Source organism: Lissotriton vulgaris, chromosome 4_1 (genome assembly GCF_964263255.1).
Source record: "Lissotriton vulgaris chromosome 4_1, aLisVul1.2, whole genome shotgun sequence".
In the NCBI taxonomy this organism is placed as follows: Eukaryota; Metazoa; Chordata; class Amphibia; order Caudata; family Salamandridae; genus Lissotriton; species Lissotriton vulgaris.
Genome location: NC_141691.1, coordinates 1,078,874,214 through 1,078,893,964, shown reverse-complemented (window position 1 = coordinate 1,078,893,964; position 19,751 = coordinate 1,078,874,214). Strand labels below are relative to the sequence as shown.

The 19,751-nt window shown below is 45.2% G+C and overlaps 1 protein-coding gene across 1 annotated transcript in view; it reads right to left on the bottom strand.

Annotated features, from left to right (window-relative positions):
- The window catches only part of TRIO (trio Rho guanine nucleotide exchange factor), a 5,246,815-nt gene that overhangs the window by 3,886,359 nt on the left and 1,340,705 nt on the right, over positions 1-19,751 (bottom strand). Inside the window, exon 10 of the mRNA XM_086965300.1 lies at positions 7,416-7,538. Coding sequence (XP_086821426.1) covers positions 7,416-7,538 — 123 coding nt within the window. The remainder of the gene's footprint in view (positions 1-7,415; positions 7,539-19,751) is intronic.

Below are 19,751 nucleotides of genomic sequence, written 5' to 3'. Positions count from 1 at the left end.
GTGATGCAACATATCAAAAGGTTACAAAACATGTATAAAAGGATCCTGGCCAACTTGAAGCGGGCAAAACCATCCTATAAAAAATTGGAAGACCGACACCTACAAGAGGAACCGAGCTTCCAGCCAGGTGACCGAGCATGGTTGTCCACCAGGAATATTCGATTCAGGGTTTGCAGTATATTCCTTCCTAAGTTCATCTGCCCGTATACTGTGCTGCGCAGAATTAACTCGGTCACTATAAACTCCAACTGCCCGTTTCACTGCGCATCCATTCTGTGTTCCATGTCAGCCTACTGAAACCGGCGAAGGGGGCCCGACGTAAGGCAGTTCCTCCAGTGCTCCGGGACAGGCTGTTGGACTACGAGGTGCGCCCAGTGGTGTACTCCAAGTACCGTCAGGGGCGGCTGTGGTATCTCATCTTTTGGAAGGGTATCCCTCGGAAGAGGATTCCTGGGAACCAAGCCGTATCCACGCTCCTCGTGCAATCCGCAGCTTCCACAAATGATGCCCTGGCAAGCCTGGTCCTAGGAGGTGGGCGTAATGTCAGGATCTGACTTTGTGCGCCTGCCATACGCACAGAGACAAGAGGAGAGCCCAGGAACTACATGTCCCAGAAGTCCTGATGGGAGGAATCACTTAGGACTTGATACAGAATGGCACGTTAGCCTGTGTGCATAATTCTGTTTGTGAGGAAGGCGTTCCTCAAAGTTACAGGCAGCAGAGCCTTTTCATACAGAGTAGCAGGGAACGGCAGTTGCTGTTGCTGTTCCCCTCGGCCTCCTGCGGGTTTGTAGGATGGGCCGTTCATTTTCTGTTTGTCGACTTGCGGTCTGGAAATAAGACCGGAGTTGCGGTTCTCATCTAGAAACGCCGGTAGAGGCATTTCCGCTGGTTGGTGCTTCGGCGAGTGGAGCCGCTTTGCCTCTGGCTTGGATTGGGTTACAACGGATTTTGGAACCCTTTGGCTGCTCGGGCTCAAGTGGCCATTAGTTTGAAAGACAGTGCTGAGCAGGACCAGACTTCCGGTATGAAGTTGCCCAGGAGGGTACTGTTTGTGGGCACTCTTTTTTATATGCTAATTAACATTGTTTCTGAACTACCGAAGTTTGGCAGTCAAGATGCCTGCATGTACTGTTTTGGGTATTGGTAGCTATGACCAAAGTTGTTGCAGCCTTATCCTCATACAACTCCTGGGAACAAAGAGTTGGATTTCATCTCTTACCTCCCTATGATGATATAATAGGGAGGTGACACTTTCTTATGACTTTCATTCCGGCGTATGCTTTTCTTTTTCTGGGAAATCGACATCTAGGGTATGTATGCGTAAGGGAGGCGGTTAATAGAATTGAAGGGGGTTGAATGCGAAGTTAACCTGTGTGCTTTGTATTTTAGGAATATCCCCCTCCAGTATGAGCACTATCATTACTGGGTAGTGAGTTGGATACAGGAGCACAGCGGCAGGAGGAACTTGTTTCATAGGTAATAGTCACATTAGTGAGATCGTAATGAGAGTGTAGAGGAAAAGTAAACGTGTGTTAACCTATGTGTTTTCTGTTTGCAGGTATCCTTTTCCCCGTTGTTCCTACCCTAATACCTTTTCCCTCGCTTGATCACCTCATTAATCGGTACCTTTTTCTGGTAGAGTTGGGGATATCAAGAGGTGGATCTCTTTGAGCATTGCCCGGGTTCCGAGGAGTTCCTGTGGACGCTACACTGATGGTCACAAAGTGTCTTTTTCGATTGAAACGATACACACGTCGCAGTCATTCTTGTCGTGTTCCGGGAACAAGCAGAGGTTGCTCACTTCGTGCAAGTCAGTGTGTGGCAAATTAGCACGATATCCAGGATAGAACTTGAAGGGAGTCCGTTCCCATGACTGCTAGTACGGTCGGCGCGGGTAGGCCCAACAGCCTGCCACGAGTTTCCCGATCAAAGTTTTTCTAAGGTGAGATGATGCATGTCGAATGGGGAACCGCGATCGATAACAATACCATCGAGGGTAGCGGATTGTGCGTCGAAGGGATCTGAAAACGGTACCGAAATGGAGCGCAGAAATTCACATCCGAACCAGAGGGCGGAAAAAAACAATCTAAGGATGGAGTCACCTACCTCGTGACTGGAAAGACTTCTTGAAACAAAAACAAAGTGCAAACATTCAAACCCAACACTAGATGGCGATCTATGCATAAGCATATGATCTACAGCTCATATGCCTTGAACTTGGAGCCTATGAAACACCAATCGTTGCTGAGGAGAACAAACAAAGGTAACTAGGATTGGCTTAAAAGGCATCAGCCAATCCTAGAGCTCGCTGGTCCACTGCAGGACTGTTCTCATGGACCTGATGCTTCAGGGCCAATAAGAACAGCTTTAGGGTACCCAGCCACTGTACTTCTGGACATGCAGAGCATGTTCTGATTATTTTATTTTCGGCACATAAATACAATTAGTGTTCCTTACAAGTTGACGCATATGAAAATGTAACATATATATCATGGATTGTATTTTTGTATAGCGCACACCCCAGAGGGAATCCTGAAGCTAGCAGGAGCTGTTGGGGTCGAGTCATATACGGTCTGACATTAACATGTTCTCCACCATTCTGAATTTCTACTTAAGAGTGGCGGAACTGGTGCATGTTTTTGTGAATCAAAACAAGAAATCAGTCATTTCAATGTATTTGAAATAAATAGAGACTTTAATGGGGATCTGAACATCGAAATAGCTGTAATTAGGGAACTGTTAATCATCAAAAGGCAATTTGGGTAGAGATGCTCGTAGTTATCTCACAATATCTCCTGAAGACTGATGCACTGTGCACTGCCTCAGTTACGTCTTTGGATTACATTTACTTTATGATTGTGTCTATGAGGGGTAGATGTTCACTGTTAGGGCGCAGCTCAAATTGTTGGATGCGAGTAAAGAATTGTGCAGACAGGCATACAGGGAATGGGCCGAGTATGCAGCGAGTGAACACACATGCCCTTGGGAGGGTTCGGAGGGGATCTCCATCCCAGATTTCTTTTTAAATAGAGTATTGTTGGGTGCTGTAGTCTGATACACTGTTGTAGCTCTCAACTCTACCAGACACATTTGAAGACATGGGCAAAGTGGGCAATTGCCCAGGGTACGCACCGTCCAGCCATCTTTGTTGGCACCTCTCAATGACCTCCTTCTTCACGGACTCCCTCACTGCCACCCTCCAAGGGTGCCCCATATCTTACCATAGCCTCTCTCACATGATTAATTTCTTTTACAGCGGCACTCCTACCAATGTTGGAGCTCAGATCACTTTACATTTCACACACATTATACAGAGACAATGAATAATGCAGTTGTGTACATCAATGTATAGGAAATTCTGATTTTCACACTTTGATGAGGTGGCCTGAAGCACAAACAATATAGAAGGACTACACAATCTATTCCCCATGTGTTGCTGATTGCAGGCCAGAGTTTAGAACAGTGCAAGGATTTTTCGCGTCCCAACCAAAATAGGATATTTTTTTGGCGTTCACCCTCTGCCGAAAAAATAAGGCTGTTTTCAGACCTTTATTGCTTTCGGTGTAATGCAGTGGCAGTGTACAAAAGGATCCATGTTTCCATTCCTGGTCTTTTCATGTGCGAACCATTGCTGTCAGTTGTGTTAGTCTAAATAAGTCAAAATAAACAATAGTTATTAGTAAAAGCAATACCAACCAACATGTGTTTTAAATCCTGAGTTTCTAAATTTCTCCAGGCCACACACTTTTAAGATATAGTACTTACCAATATGGATGACATCTGACTCTTACACCTTGTAGCCCTCATTGTCTTCAGTAACATTTCCTATACATTGACTTACACATTTATTATGAGTAATTGTCTCTATATAATGTGTGTGATTTAACGAACTCCGACACCCTGCTCTGCCTACTTGGCATGACTAGCTCTATTAAATATGCATGAGAGAGGGTCTAGGTGATGGTGAGGGGCGCCATTGGCTCTTGGGCCGTATCAGGCATTGGGATTTTCCCCGGGAAGTTGGAAGGGTGGGGGGGCTGGTTTTGTAGCAGTGCAGCAGTTTTAAAAGTACTGCAAAGTTCCTTGTATAGCCAGAAATTTTCATGCAACAATAAAAGTATAACAATAACTCTGGTGATTAATTTACTTGCTGGAGAGAGATGGAAGTTGTCTAGTGGCAGTTTTGATTCGTCTAAGGTAGTACAGAGGGTTAACATCTACTGCAAAGAATGCGTACCATGCATGTCATAGAACAGTATTTTATGTGCACAGATCAGTGGGTAACTGCTTTAGATTGTTTTGTTAATGTGCAGTTCATAAATTACAATCATAATCCAGCACCGTGAGCTTTGAACTGCCATCCAAGAGCTGCATGGTACAGGTTAGAAAGTTATGTCTTCTTCCCAGTCTTTCTTTTGCCTGATGTTGCCAAAAAAGGTATGTTTGGGTAGAAATACATTTTTATAAATAAAGCTAACCCTAACCACGATGTTATGTTCGGAATCCTGAGTTTGTGCTATTTCAGACCAAACACTCTGAAAAAATGTCAAACGTTATGGTGACATGTACATCCTACACCTTGTAGGCCCACCACAACTCTGGCACCTCAGGGCACACATTGTCCTTGTCATAGAGCTCAAACCATTCCCAAGCCGCAGACAGGTCGGTGAAAGAATTTACTTTTTCCTCAGCCCGGACTCGCAGTTGAGCAGGAAAAAGCAAGGAGTAAAGCAGACCCAGGTCGAGCAGTTTTTTCTTCACCCCATGCCCTCTGTGTCTGAACTTGGAGGGTGAGTCGGGTTATAGGAACATCTTAGCACTGTCCACTGCAAAGGGGACTCGTGCACATGCCTGCTGCAGGAGGTGATCCCTATCTCGAAAATGCAAGAGGCATGCCACCACCAGAAGCAGCAGGGCCAAGACATCTGCACTGGCACAATATGCGCACGTTCCAAGGTATAGATTTTGGAAAAGCCCTCCGGGGCCACCACCACCTCCTGCAGCCAATGTTTCAAGTAAGCCAACAGTGAGTCACCCCTATACGTTCAGGCAGCCCCATGATGCAGACATTCCAGTGGGCCCGACTCTCCTGGTCATCATGCCTGGCCACGAGGCACCATGTTTGTGCCTTTAGAGGTGTGGTGCGACGGTCCGCAGATTGAACAGCAGGAATCAGAGCTTGCACAGTGGTCTCCAGAGCATGGACCCTCCCCAAAGGTTTCTATGAGTCCTCCTGGATAAGGCCCAGTGCCATGGAGAGTGTCAATTTTACCCTCCAAACATTCCCCAGAGGCATCAAAGGAAGCCAGGAATGTTTCCAACTGTCATCCACATAGGCCTTATCCCTGCTGCCTGAGCCTTGCCTGATCCCCTCATGGGGGCGCTCGCAGTTGCATCATCATTGGTTTGTTGTGCGCAGCTCTATGTCACCTCATCATGGAAGGAAAGCACGCCGAAGAGAGGGGTAACTGCCCACAACTAGCTTACTGTATTTCCAGTCAAGCATACCCCAGGGTGGAACAGGAACACACCCAACTGCTTATTACATGTTTTAAGGGACCAGGACAACACCGAAGAGATGGACCATGAACACAGCCAGTTACTTATCAAATGTCGCAAGGGGGCCAGGATGACACCGAAGGCATAACACAGTAATGAACATGATCCAAAACAACACAGATAGGATTGAACCACAAAGGGAGCAAGAAGGGGCAGTCACACACAGCAGGGTAAGCGACCATCCAACATGATAGCGCATTTTGCCAAAAAGGAGTCCACCTCCGTTGGACCATGCTGGATGGGCCCCTGCTCAATAGATGCTGAACATCTCAAACCGGTTGCTGAAGAACCCCTCAGTAGCAGATGGGAGATGGTTCCATGTGGCATAAAAAACATCACTATGGGCCCTCGCAGAGCAGTAGAAGTCAACGCACCCTAGCCCCCACAATCTCCATCTGCAAATTATAGGGATGTCCCAAGGAGGAGCTAAGGCCAGTGACACAGCAAGCCACTCTCAACCAGTAGAACTGATGCTCCCACAGTGGTCATTTAAAGAGATGAAGCAGGTAGGGCAAGAGGAAACTCACCCCTGCAGTCAATGCCTCTCCAGAGCTCCCCAGCCCCCAGTTAGGGTGATCAACCATTCGTAAATTCCACGGACTGCCCATTTTTTGGGCCTCTTGTCCGTTGTTGGTGATGATTTCTTTCACGGACACCTTTTGTCCGTACTTTTGTGGGATGGCAATAAGCTGTACTGTTCCCCAGCTCACACTTCTCTTTTAAACTCTAGAGGCTGCAGCAGCCCCTCCACGACCTTGCTCAGTCTGGGGACAGGCCCATTGTCATTCTGACTGAGGGTGATTATCACAAAGAATAACAAAGAGCCAAAGGCGCACTCACTATATCTGCTTAAGTGAGGGTGTCACGGGGTCAGATGAAAGTGCTTCTTGGCCCGTTCTGACTTTGATCTGTGGCTCTCAGGTCAGCGTAAGACAGAATAACAAATAAACACAGCAGAATAATCACCGTGATTCAGTTATGGGGAGGAGGCTAAAGGGTGCCAAAGTAGCCTAAAGCGGTGACAGAAAGTGAAGTGCACGATTGTCTCATCCTAATATAAACTTATTTTGATGTGTACTTTTGTTGGGTGTCTATTTACTTACTTATGTACTATTGTGCGACCTCCTCTGATGCGTCTGTAAAACATACCTTTTGTCCTGAATTTTGACCGTCTGTCCTGAATTTTGGTCCTGAATTTTGACCCTTTGTCCTGAATTTTTACACTCACTGTCCTGAATTTCTCCTATGCCAGTTGGTCACCTTACCACCAAACAATATGAAAACGGAGGCTGGGGCAAATTGCATGTAGACAGCGATCCAATCCCCACTACAGGTCTCAGTGGGTGATGTCCACTCCAGGCCTGTGTCCCAGCTGCACAGCTGTGCACTCACCCGGTGAAGGCTGCAGGAAATAGGCAGGCCACAGCGCAAAGGTCACCCGCCCGCACAGAGACACTAGCGGGGCACACAGCACAGCAGCAGCAATCTGACCCCAAGCTACCGCTCATGGCATGGCCCCCCTTTCAGGCTCACTTGCTGTCCCGGCAGGGCCTCTGAGGACTGCATCAGGCCACGCACTGGTGCAAATCTGGGAAGGAGAAAAATGGGCAACGATCCGCAAAGTGGCATTACCAGGTCTGGGAGCATGCATATCGGGCCCGGTGGAGGTGGAGCAGTCAGGTAAGAGAGGCATGTGGGCAATATAAACAGGCATAGCTCTCTGGAGCGTCAAAGCCGCACGGCCATCTTGGTCGGCAGCTTGGCCACGCCCCTGGACTGGTTAGACTTTTAAGCACAATGCACAACACTCAATATTAATACTTTGTCGAGACAGTGTTTGAAACAATCATCACCTGTGCAACTTCTTCAAAATCTTCATGACGCTTCTGCAGTGCTCTTGCCCTGTGCAAAGATTTACCAACTCCTGTGTGCTTGCTGAGGAAAGCTTCACCATGGTTTTCTATCCAGTCCAAGACCTACAACAAACAAGAATTACATTAAAAATGAACTGTTCCCATTTTCTGAAGCCTTTTTATTAGCCTATGATAGTAAGATGCGTTTGACATATGAATGGAAACTGCTGCTGTTTAAGTGGTTGTCGCCTTAGATTCCTTTGTATTTTATTGATGTCCAGTTAATGCACTATTTTGGAAGCTGCAAAGACATTATTTCAGGATCTAGTGTCAAAATGTTGTTTGGAAAAAGTACATGCCACAAAAGGCGGACACAAAATTCAATAGCAATAATATCCCAGATGGAAAGAGAACACAAATGATTCACCGTTACCAGAAGTTAGGAAGTGTGCCTTAGCCGAAGTACAGCTTATCAGACGGAGCTGATGGCAGCAGTACATGCTCGAGTGAATCTTTAGAGTAAAGCTAGTAGATTACCATGAAATGAGACCATTGAGTACCGTTTCCACATGTTGGCCCTGTAGACAAAATCTAAGGAGGGTGAATATAGCATCATTATGCTGTATGTCAACAGCAGAAATCTAACATTAGATTGAATACATTTTTAAGCGTATGTTGATTTTTATATGAGGTTATATAGTTCTGACTAAACATTTAATCAACAGCCTCTCAATGTTAACAGGTACCTGGACCTAAACTGAAATGAGAACAGGGTATGTCACAAGCATAATTAAGAATGCCAAAATTGCAGCCTGCACTTTCTGGCAGCGCCTCAGGTAGGCTGCAGTCTGGATTTTGTAAGGTAAATTTTGAGAATCATATGTAGTAGTTCATACATACTCAGAAGGTTATTTGGGAGTCGGGGTCACACCTGCTTGTTGGTGAGAAACCACAATGTTTTTTTTCTAAATATCAAAGACACCCTGGCAGCCAGTCTCACATTTACCCAGCTCTCTGCATAACTGTGATGCAAGATTTTGTGAAGTGGTTGGAGTCTAGAGTTGACTTTTCCTTAGTATTCTTTGCCTTTTTTGAAAATTATTAATCTTTATCAGCAGAGTTTCAACTCTGGAAATGGATATGAGCAAAATATTGTTGACTGCTCGCCTTCTAAAAATAGAGAATGCATTAGTAGTAATATTGCTGGTGGCCTTGGTCGGCATGGAAAAGGCTTTTAACCGCGTTGACTCTGGATACATTTGAGCTGGCTTAGAGGCTTTATATATTTATTTACAATCATATTTATTATAATTATCTCCTTCTATCAGACTCCATCTGTTAGGCACTGTATAAATTCTTATTTTTCTGCTCCGTTCAGAATCTATTGAGGTACCCATCGGGGTGCCCATTGTTAACCCTGCGTTTTGACTTCTATTTGAGCCAGTGGCCGAGACTAAAATATCTGAGCGATCCCCCCAGCCACCTTTACTATCATATGTCTAGGAAAGGCACAAGATAACGTTAGGTTGTACAAACGATTCTTGTCATGACAATGGACCACGAGATACTTCCTGCTTTTATGACAGGGCTGCAAAACTATGGTAAAATCTCTAGCAACAGAGTCAACAAAGGGAAGGCAGAGGTCATCGTACTGACCATGAACCGTATGTAGTGGAAGTAAAGACAAACTATCTCCAAGTCAGTATACCAGTGTATACAGACTAACCAAGCGCTTACTCAGATTTAATTTAATAAAATCCTATGATGTTATGTCGAATTGTAGAGCGCGCTAATCACCTATGAGGGTATGGATAAGATGAAATTGTTTCTTGACATATGACTTCAAGCTCTATAGCGTGTGTTATGTTAAGGAAAAGAGCCATGTCTTCAGGGATTTCCTGAAATGCAAATGATTTTCAATGTTTCTATTAGGGAGAGGTAATGAGTTCCACAGCACAGGGGCCTTAACACAAAAGGAGCGGCCTCCAGCTCTGCCTCTCATGAAACGCAGGACAGTGGGCAGATTTAGATAAGCTGAGCGAAGGCGGCTGGAGGGTTGGTAGCACGGAAGAAGACTGGATAAGATGGGAGCCCTCTGGGAATACAGAATAACTAAGTTTAATATATTGCCCAATGTCTTGTTCTAGCAAGTCTCTGCCTATGTTTCTACTAGCTTTTTACATAGTTTTGTATCTCGCACGGATATCATTATATGAGCTAATCATAGTATTTGTATTTCAAGTAAAAAACAATGTTGTCCCTGTCTTTTAAGTGGCATTTCCAAACAAGAATTCAGAAAACGTATAAACTCTCACCTATTTTCTATTCAACTCGGTTCTATATAAAGGATTCTGCTACTTACCCAGTAAGCATCTGTTCTTAGCATGTAGAGCTGCAGATTCACATGCTTTGCATACTCCTGCCATCTAGTGTTGGGTCCGGATGTTTGCAAGTTGTTTTTCTTCGAAGAAGTCTTTCCTAGTCACGAGGTAAGGGGACTCCTCCTTTTGGTGATAGTGCACATGGGAATCGACTCCATTGTTAGATTGATTTCCCGCAATTAGGGGCGAATAGAGTAAGTATAGTACAGAGATGTCCATGCGTATGTGATGTAAATAATGCAGAACTGCAACAGCTACAGGTGCCTGGGGAAGTGAGAGGGCGCATGTGAATCTACAGCTCCACATTCCAAGAACAGATGCTTACTGGGTAAGTAGCATAATACATTTAATAAAGATATATTTAAAAAAAGTAGCATAATCCATTCGAGGCATGTCTGCTGTAGATACACATGCTTTGCATAGACTATATAGCAGTATTCTCCCAAAGCGTTGGCTAACCAGTAGATGTTGCAGTTGTTTGAAAAAGTGTTTTTAGCACAGCTTGGCCTACATAGTCTTGTTGACATGCTAACACATCCACACAGTAATGTTTGTTAAATGTGTGGTGTACACCATGTTGCTGCTTTACAAATGTCAGCTATTTGGATGTTACCTAAAAAGGCCACAGATGCTCCTATTTTAGTGTAATGTGCTCTAGGAGGTATGGATAAAGTTCGATTCGCTTGAGTGTAGCAGGTTTGAATGCATTTAACAATCCATCTTGCAATACCAGATTTAGAAATGTGATTGGTTCTGTGAGGTGTAGCAAATGCAACAAACAGTTATTTTGTTGTACGAAAATCTTTTGTTCTTTCAATGTAGTACAGTAGCGTCTTCTCACATCAAGAGTATGAAGATCCCGTTCTGCTACTGCATCAGGTTGAGGAAAGAACACAGGCAACTCAACTGATTGGTTGATATGGAAAGCAGAAACCACTTTGAGAAGGCACTTTGGGTTAGTGCGAAGGACTACCTTGTCTCTATAAAGTCGAAATACTACTCAGTATAACCAGGCGCTTAAGAAACGAATCTATTATTATTAGAAGGGTTCTTCAAGGGTTAACCTCATCACTGCGGCACGAATTCCGCCGCAGTGCTGAACATTCCGAACGCAGGAGTGGTCATGGCGGCTCCCGGCCGTCATCGGCACACTCCCACCGTGACTCATGACAGCCGGGAGCCGTCATCAGCGTCAAAGAGGTTAAAGCTTGTAGCTCACCCACTCTCCTCAATGAAGTGATCACAATGAGAAAGGCCACTTTCCATTAAAGAAACGGTAGTGGACAGTTGTGTAATGGTTCAAAAGGTGGACCCATGAGCCATGTAAGCACGATGTTCAGATTCCAAACTGGTGCTGGAGGTACCCTGGGTGGTAATATTCCTTTAATGCCTCTTACTGGAACCTTGAACAGAGATAGATGTTGTCTGTTAGACAAATATGCAGCTATTGCAGCAAGAAGCAAACAAATGGAAGTGTAGGCTAAACCAGCACGCTGTAAATGCAGTAGTTAACAAATGATATTTTGTCTAGATGCATTTAGAGGATCAATTTTGTTATTAGTACAATACATAAAACTTTTCCATTTTGCTTCATAGCATGCTTAGGTAGTAGGATTTCTTGCTTCTTTAAGTATGGTCTTGCATTCTAGTGGCAAGTTAAGATACCCAAACTATGACTTCAGGAGCCAAATCGCTAGGTTGAGCTCTTTGGGATTTGGATGTCTGACTTCTCCATGGTTCTGTGTGAGAAGACTGGAATTGAGATGCAGCTTTTGATCCAGATCTACTGACAGTTCTAAAAGTGCAGTGAACCACAGTTGACGAGCTCAAGTGAGAGCCACTAGAATCAGTATGATGAATGTTTGCCTGAGCTTCCAAACCAGAAATGGAAGGAGGGGGAGAGGCGGAAAAGCGTAGGCACATATCCCTGACCAATTCACCCATAGGGCATTGCCTTTGGATAGAGTGTGTGGGAACCTGGAAGCACATTTTGGGCATTTTGAGTTGTCCATTGCGGCAAACAGATTTATTTATTTTATTTAAGAAGTTTTCTTTAGGGCTGTCCAGACCCAAGGGTATCGGAGTGCTTTACAGTAGGAGAATAGCATATAATCATCGGATACATGACATAGGAGTGATGTAATAGCCAACAAGTGTCAGAGTAAAGAGCAGCGTATTGTAGTGCCGAGCCTTTTTGGCTTCAAGATTCTTCGGAGTCTTAGGATTGGAGCAGAGCTCGATGATTACTGTCTGTCCCAAGTTATCCACTTCCTAGGGAGCGGTTGAGGAACAGGGATTTGAGTTGTCATTTAAATTCCACAAAGGAAGGCAACGTTCTGATGTGCGGGGGGATGCAATTCCAAATTTTGGGGGCGCTTCCAGTGAAAGAACATTCCTCTGTTCTTTTCCCTCTGGTTTTTGGTGGAATGAGCAGGAGGGAGTTCGAGCTTCTCAGATTCCTGGATTGGCCTGCTTTTCTGAGTTTTTTCGCCAGGTACTCGGGTTTGCCGGTGTGAAGGGCTTTATGGGTTAGGCAGGCTGTTTTGAAGCTACTTCGCATTTCTACTGTAAGCCATTTGAGTTCCTTGAGTGCAGGGGAGATATGATCAGATTTTTTGATGCCGGTGATTATTCTGGCTGCCGCATGTAATGTTGTTTTGAAAGAGGCCAAGTGCGATTTAGGGATTCCTGTTAGGACTGCGTTCCCATAGTCCTGTCTTGACAGTACCAGAGAATGGGTGGCCAGTTTGAGATCCTTGGTTGGAATGTAGGGTTTGATTTTGTTCAGTAGTCTGAGGTTAAGGAACGCACCTTTGGCCGAGTTCTTAATGTCTCATCATGTTCAGTTTTGGGTCTAAGGTGCTGCCTAGAGATTTGACAGAATCTGCTAGAGTGAGATTCCCCTTGAGCGCATCAATAGCCTTTAACCATTCGGTGATTTGGGGATTATCATCCCTGTTCGAGATGAGGAGTGCCTTGTTCTTGTCAGGATTTAGTTTCAGGTGGTTGCTTGACAGCCAGTCTTGTACATCTTTCGAGACATCATTTAGTCTTTGAATGTCTTTGAGAGAGGTAGTTTCCAGATACATCTGTGTATCATCTGCATAGAGGTGGAAGCGGATGTTGGCTTTTCTGAGTAGTTTGGAAAAAGGTTCCATGTAGAAGTTAAAGAGTTGTGGAGAGAGCACCAATCCTTGCGGGACGCCCTTGTTGACTTGCTGGATTTCGGAGGTGAAGCTTTTTATTTTTATTTTTTGTGTGCGATTGTGGATAAAGGAAGAGAACCATTTGAGAACTACCTCACCAAGACCAGCTCTTTCTGGAAAGCCCTTATGAGGAGTTTGTGGTCAACAGTATCAAATGCTGCCAAGAGGTCAAGAAGAATGAGGAGGCAGCATCTGTCAGAGTCTAGTGATCCATGGATATTGTCCATGATGTTAAAAATCGCGGTTTCTGTGCTGCAGCCTTTTCTGAAGCCAGACTGGTGGGGGTCCAATAGGTTGGTGTTGTCTAGGTGCTGTGTTAGTTGATGTAGTATGCATCTTTCTAGTGTTTTTGAGAGCAAGGGGAGGTTGACACAGGTCTGAAATTGTTCAGATCTGTCGGATCTAAGCTAGGTTTTTTCAGCAGGGGGGTGACTTGCCCCATTTTAAGGCAATCAGGAACCACTCCGTTTTTTAGGGAGCTATTTATGATTTTGCTCCAGAGCGGTGCAAAGGCGTGCTTCATCTTTTTGATCAGTAGGGGACGAATGGGGTCTAGGACATGTGCTGAGGGTTTGGAGGTGGAAATCAACGTTATTATCTCAATTTCTTGAACGGGACGGAAGCTGAGCCAGGAGTTGGGAGAAGAGCCAAGAGAGAGAACATGTGGCACAACTGTGATGCTCTTCGTGAGGTGTGAGTTGTTGATGTCTAATGATAGTTCGATTTTTTTAGATCTTGTCGTTGAAGAAATTGGCGAAGTTGTCACAGAGTTCTTTGGACGCCTGTGCAGATGAGGACACTGGCTTGGAGGTTTGTTGATTAATGAAGCTATAGAGCTCCTTAGGTCTGTTTTTGGCACTGTCCAGGGCCTCGCGGAAGAAGCTGGATTTCTTGTTTTTGATGTGGTTGTTGTACTTCCTACGGGCTGATTTAAGTTGATCACGGAGGATGGAGGTCGGGTTGTTTCTCCACTTTCTTTCTTTAGCTCTTAAGTTCCTCCTTTCGGAGTTGAGGTCAGAGTTGAACCATGATCTGGATGGGATGGCTCTGCTGTTTTTGAGCTTTAAAGGAGCTATTTTGTCAAGTAAGGACGCTAGCTCAGTATTGTACCGGTCGGTGAGGTCGTGGGTGGAGAGGTGGGCTTTGTTGTCGGGTAGAAGTGATCAGGATTCCCAAGGGAACTTGAGAGAAGTTTCTCAGCCATTTTGGGGGATCTTGTGGGGGTGATTGGGAGAGGGTGGGGTGATTGATATGAAATAGGATCATGTGGTGGTCTGACCAGTCAACGGGGAGTATGTGGTTGACAGTGATTGTGTTTTTTTGCGCAATGATGGCATCCAGTGTGGCTCCTTTGTAGTGTGTCTCCTCTGTGCAGTACTGGATTAGATTGTTATCACAGAGGAGACTGGATAGCGATTGGATTAGAGGGTTATTGGTCTCGTTCCACCGTAGGTTCAGGTCACCGAGAATTAGATTATTGTTATTACTGAGTGCACCTTGAGCTATCAGGTCAGATAGTTGTTCTCCAAATGCGGCGTTTTTACCTGGGGGGTGATAGAGCAGGTGACACAGTAGAGAACCATAATTTTTGGTCTTGATGTTGGAGGAGAGACATTCAAATGAATCGTAATCGAAAGAGTTAGTTTCCGGGACGACCAAATTGTCCTTGTGGATAATGGCAACCCCTCCTCCTCGCTGGTCTATCCTGTCTTTATTGATGAGGGAGAAGCCTGCGGGTACCAGCGTGTCTAGGCATGGAGGGGATATCTTATTGAGCCAGGTCTCCGTGAGGAACGCAATGTCAATGTCATGTGAGAGGATAGCCTCAGCTAGTTCAGTTGCGTGTAGTGAGGCCGACCTGCAGTTGATCAGTAAGCTGTTGGCAAAAAGCTCTTTGTTACTGGCAGTCCTTTCTTTGGGCGCCCTAAGTATAGCAGTGAGGACGGGCCGTCTCGGGGGTTTTGTGCAGGGAAGGCCTTTCCGGAGGCCCGTGATCACTTGGATTTTGGATTTAGGGGAGTCAGAGGGGGGTGTGTCGTATGAAGAGGCTAGAATGGCTGCTTCGTTGTCTGACATGGCTGCTTCTGTTCTAGTGGGCCTTGAGGTCAGGTGTTTTATATCGGACATTGTACGGTTCAGAGCCCAAGGGGGAGGGACTGCGGTTCTTGAGGATTTTTGTGGCCAGGGTTCCCTGACCCTGATAGGGGGACTTTGAGGCTGGGTTCCAAGGGTTTCTGTGTACCATGGGGGGCTTTTTACGTTGACGGTGGGGGGAGTCCAGGGAGGGGATTTAAGGGGTCTGCGAGCTTTACCTAGGTTGGAGAGGATTTTGGTTAAGCCCCGGGAGATTACGTCTATCTGGTTTTCAAGTGACGCGAGACGCTGCGCCAAAGAGTCATGGGAGGAGTTGAGGGCATCTAGAGCTTCATTTTGCGTGGTGAGGATCGGGTTGAGGGAGTATAGTCTCTTATTAGTTGTGAAGGGCGGATTGTCCTTTTTTTAAATCAAGGGAGAGGTCAAAGGAGGGGGGTGGGTAGAGACAGGAGCAGGCTGGAGTGTCAGAGCTGTATGGAACTAGTGAGGAAAGGGGTCACTGTCGACGGGTCACGTCCGTGAGGTTGAGGTGGGTGAATCCAGTAAGGAGGCGAGGTAGTGCTTTCCGTAAGGAGCTGTGGCATGGGGGGCATGTGATGGTGTGGCTGGAGTTTCCTGTTGTGGCTGATTGGCTGTGGGCAGGAGTTGGGTTGCGGCGGGGCAAAGCGTGTGAGGGGGAGCGTAACGGGTCGGAGCGGATCGGAGTGGGTGGAAGAGAAAGTCGTAGGCTTCAAGGTTAGCTGTAGCTGTAGGCAGGTTTAGGGTTGAGATGGGGTGCGGCAGGGGCGGAAGAGCGGATCGTAGTGAGGGAAATAGGGAGTCGAAAGCTTCGAGGAGTTTGTTGTTTGCCTGAATGAGGACAGTGCCATTCGTGTAGATGGTCACAGATGTGATACCTCTTCTAGCTGAACGGTTGGGGAGTATGGAAGTTAGTTTGCAACTGCGAGGAGTGGATGTGGTTTTGGCGATATAAAGTTGCATTCTGATCGTGGAGATCCAGCCTTCAGGTCTCTCCGTGTGGAAAATTAGGTCCATCCTAATCGGACCTTTGGAAGATGAGTGGTAGATGTCTAAGATCTATTTGTGGGAATCCCCATTGTTGAAAATATGGAAGGAGAACCTGGGGATGAAGTTCCCACTCGTGAATTTGTTTTCGCCTTCTGCTTAAGAGGTCGGCAATCTGATTGTCCACTCCTGGATGATGCTCTGCCAGAAGTTGAACTTTTTGATGAAGTGCTCAACGCCAAATCATCTGAGAGGGCTGTGCCAGTTGCTGAGAATGTTCCTTCCCCCTGTTTTTGTACATAGTACATTGCTGTCATGTTGTCCGTGCATACTAGGACAACTTTCCCTATAAGGTGAGACTGAAAAAGCTTTTGATGCTAGATATACAGCTACAAGCTCTCGATAATTGATGTGCAGAGCTTTGTACCTGTGGTACAACAGACCTTGAATGATCAAGTTGTGAAGATGGCACCCCAACCTGTGAGGGATGCTTTTGCTGTTAGCATGATCTGTGCAACAGGGTCAATAAAAGGCCACCCTTTTGATAAGTTTGGTGTGTGCCACCAGTGCAGAATGCGATGGGTGCAGCTGCCTACCATTACTAGATCTGTTAATTAACCCTGAGACTACTTCCACTGATGTGCTAAGCGCTCCTGCAGAGGACGCATGTGCAATCTTGCATTAGGCACTATCGTGATGCTTGATGCCATCATCCCTAGCAGTTACATAAACATTCTTGCTGCTAAGTATTGATTCGCCTGAAACTGTATTAGCAGAGATTGAATATTCTGAATTCTGGCTGCATTGGGAGAGTCTAGCACCGTACAAGTGTTTAGAGATGCTCCCAGATAAGACTGCATTTGTGAAAGCTGACAGGGAGACTTTTGAGCATTGACTGTGAAACCAAATTGGTAGAGTAGGTCTATTGTAATCTGAGTGTGGTGTAGACACTTTTGGTGTGTGCTGGCCTTGATGAGCCAGTCGTCCAGAAAAGGGAAGACATTAATTGGTTGTCTTCTGAGATGTTCTGCCACTACTGCTAGACATTTTGTAAATACTCTGGGAACATGAAAGTATGCATCTTGTAAGTCTAAAGAGGACATAAAATCGGCTTGCTGTAGCAGTGGAAGGACCTGTTGAAGAGTGATCATATGGAAACTTTCTGAAGGTAAGTACAGATCTTCGATCCAAAATTAGTCTTAAGGAGTTGTCCTTCTTGGGGATTAGAAAGTACGGAGAGTACATTCCTGATCCTTGGTACTGTAATTGAACTGATTCTATAGCTTCTTTTGTTAAAAGAGCTTGTAACTCTTGTTTGAATAGCTGCAGGTGTTCTTACGCAAGTTTGTTAGTGCGAGGTTGAATGTTGGGAAGATTGCTGGTGTGCTCGAGGCAATAACCATGTCAGATAATGTCTAGCATCCATTTCTCTAATATTATGGATTGCCAAAGGGGGGGGGAGAAATTGTTGAAGTCTTCCCCCAATAGGTGTTAGATGATCTGGGGGGGAAGCGTTGGCAAGTCACTGCTTATTGGGAGGAGTGGAGCTACATGTTGACGTGCCCTTACCTCTACCCTTAAAATTGTTTCCTCTGTACCCTCCTCTGAAGAAACGTCTACCAGAAGAGGGTTGGGTGTTGGACTTGTACGAGGAAGTGTTAAGGTCTGATGATGTCGTTTTAGACCCTGCTCTATAGAATGAGCGACGAAACGAGCCTCTGCTTAAAGGATATTGCAGTGCTCTCATGGATTTCCCCACGTCAGTGTTTTTCTTCATTTTTTTCTAAAGCCTCATCAACCTGAGATCCAAAAATAAGTTGTTTATTAAAAGGAGTGTTTAAAATAGACTGTTGTACTTCTGGTTTAAAATCTGAAATTTTAAGTCGGGCATGCCAACATAAGAGAATGCTGGTGTTAACTTCTCACGCTGCAGTGGCAGCAGCATCAAGCGCACATCTAATAGAAGTATTAGCAATACGTTTTCCTTCTTGAGCTAGTTCTTGCGCTTTTCTGGGAGGTATTGAAGTAGTCCTTCTATCTCGTCCCAGTGTGCCCTGTCACACCTAGCTAATTGGCCCTACGTGTTTGCAATGCACCAGTGATTAGCAGCGTGGGCAGCAACCCTTTTACCAGATGAGTCATTAAGCTTCTATTTTTTTATACGGGGGAGGAGCATCTCTAGATGTCTGTGAGTTGGCTCTTGTATGAGCATTAGACACTACCAGTGAATCCAGAGGGAGCTGTCCTTTAATGAAAACCTGATCAGAGGGTGATGGTTTATATTTTTTATGAGACTCTGGATAACTCTGTGTGAAGACCCTAGTGTCTCAAATAATAAATAGTCATCTAAGGTCTCTTTGTGCAGTGAAACCCCATGATATGCTGATGTCCTGGAAATCAACTCTAGATAGTAAACATTATCTTCTGGAGATGAAGATTTTGCAGGGTGTATATATAGGTCTGGATCCTTATTTATAGGTGGATCAATATTTTAATCATCCCACGGATCTGTAGGTAAAGGAATACTGTCATTGTCCTCATTATTATCATGTTCAGATTCTTCCCCAAAGATATCCGGAGTATGTGGAGTGTTTGACGCTGCATGTCTCGTCGTCGAGCCTGAAATTCTCGAAGAGTCTTTTTCGATCGGAACGATCGACAGGCCTCGAAATCTTCTTCCTTTTGCTCAGGTGAGAGGCACACGTTGCAGACTGGATGTAGATCGGTGCGAGGGTATTTAGCATGGCACCGAGGATAGAATTGAAACTGGGTCCGTTCTATCGGCAGAAGAATGGGACGATGGTGTTAGGCCTGACGGCCGTCCACAATGTTTTCGATCGAAGGTGAGAGATTTTCCAATCGAATTGATACGTGGAGAGAGGGAAACGTGTACGATAACAATAGCCGTAAAGGGTAGAGTGGAATGCGCACGAGGGGAACCCGGAGAACAGTTTCGAACCCTAGCCCAGCAATACATGTGCAAACCCGATGGCGGAAAAAAACAAACAATGGAATCGATGCCCATGCACACCATCACCAAAAGGAGGAGTCACCTTACCTCGTGACTAGGAAAGACTTCTTCTAAGAAAAACAACTTGCAAAAATCCTGACCCAACACTAGATGGCAGGAGAATGCAAAGCATGTGCATCTACAGCACACATGCCTCGAACAGACTTTTACTTGGAACTATCGCATTGATTTGAGATATCCTGCCTCTCCTGCCGACTCTTTCACCAATTCTTATCACACAAATTAAACAAGCATTAAAAATGCAATCGGTATCACATTTGTTTTGGCATTTTGGCACTGTAAAAGGCAATGTAGTTTATCTATGTGTGATGGAGTGTATGTATGTGGTGTGTAGTGGAATTATGTGGGTTGGATTTGATTAGTTAGTTCTTGAAATGTGTGCCGTGGAATTGTGTTGTTGTTGAGTGGATTTGTGTAGTGGAATTATGTGGCATGGTGTGATGTGGAATTAGTGCTTAGTAATTAGGTGGTATTGAGTGTACTGAGATTATGTGGAGTGGGAGTGTGTGTTATGGAGTGTAATTATGTGGAATGGTATTTTGTGTTGTGGAGTTGAATGTAGTGGAATTTAGTTATGAGATGTGATGTTGAATTTTGTGGCATGCTGTGGAATGTGCTG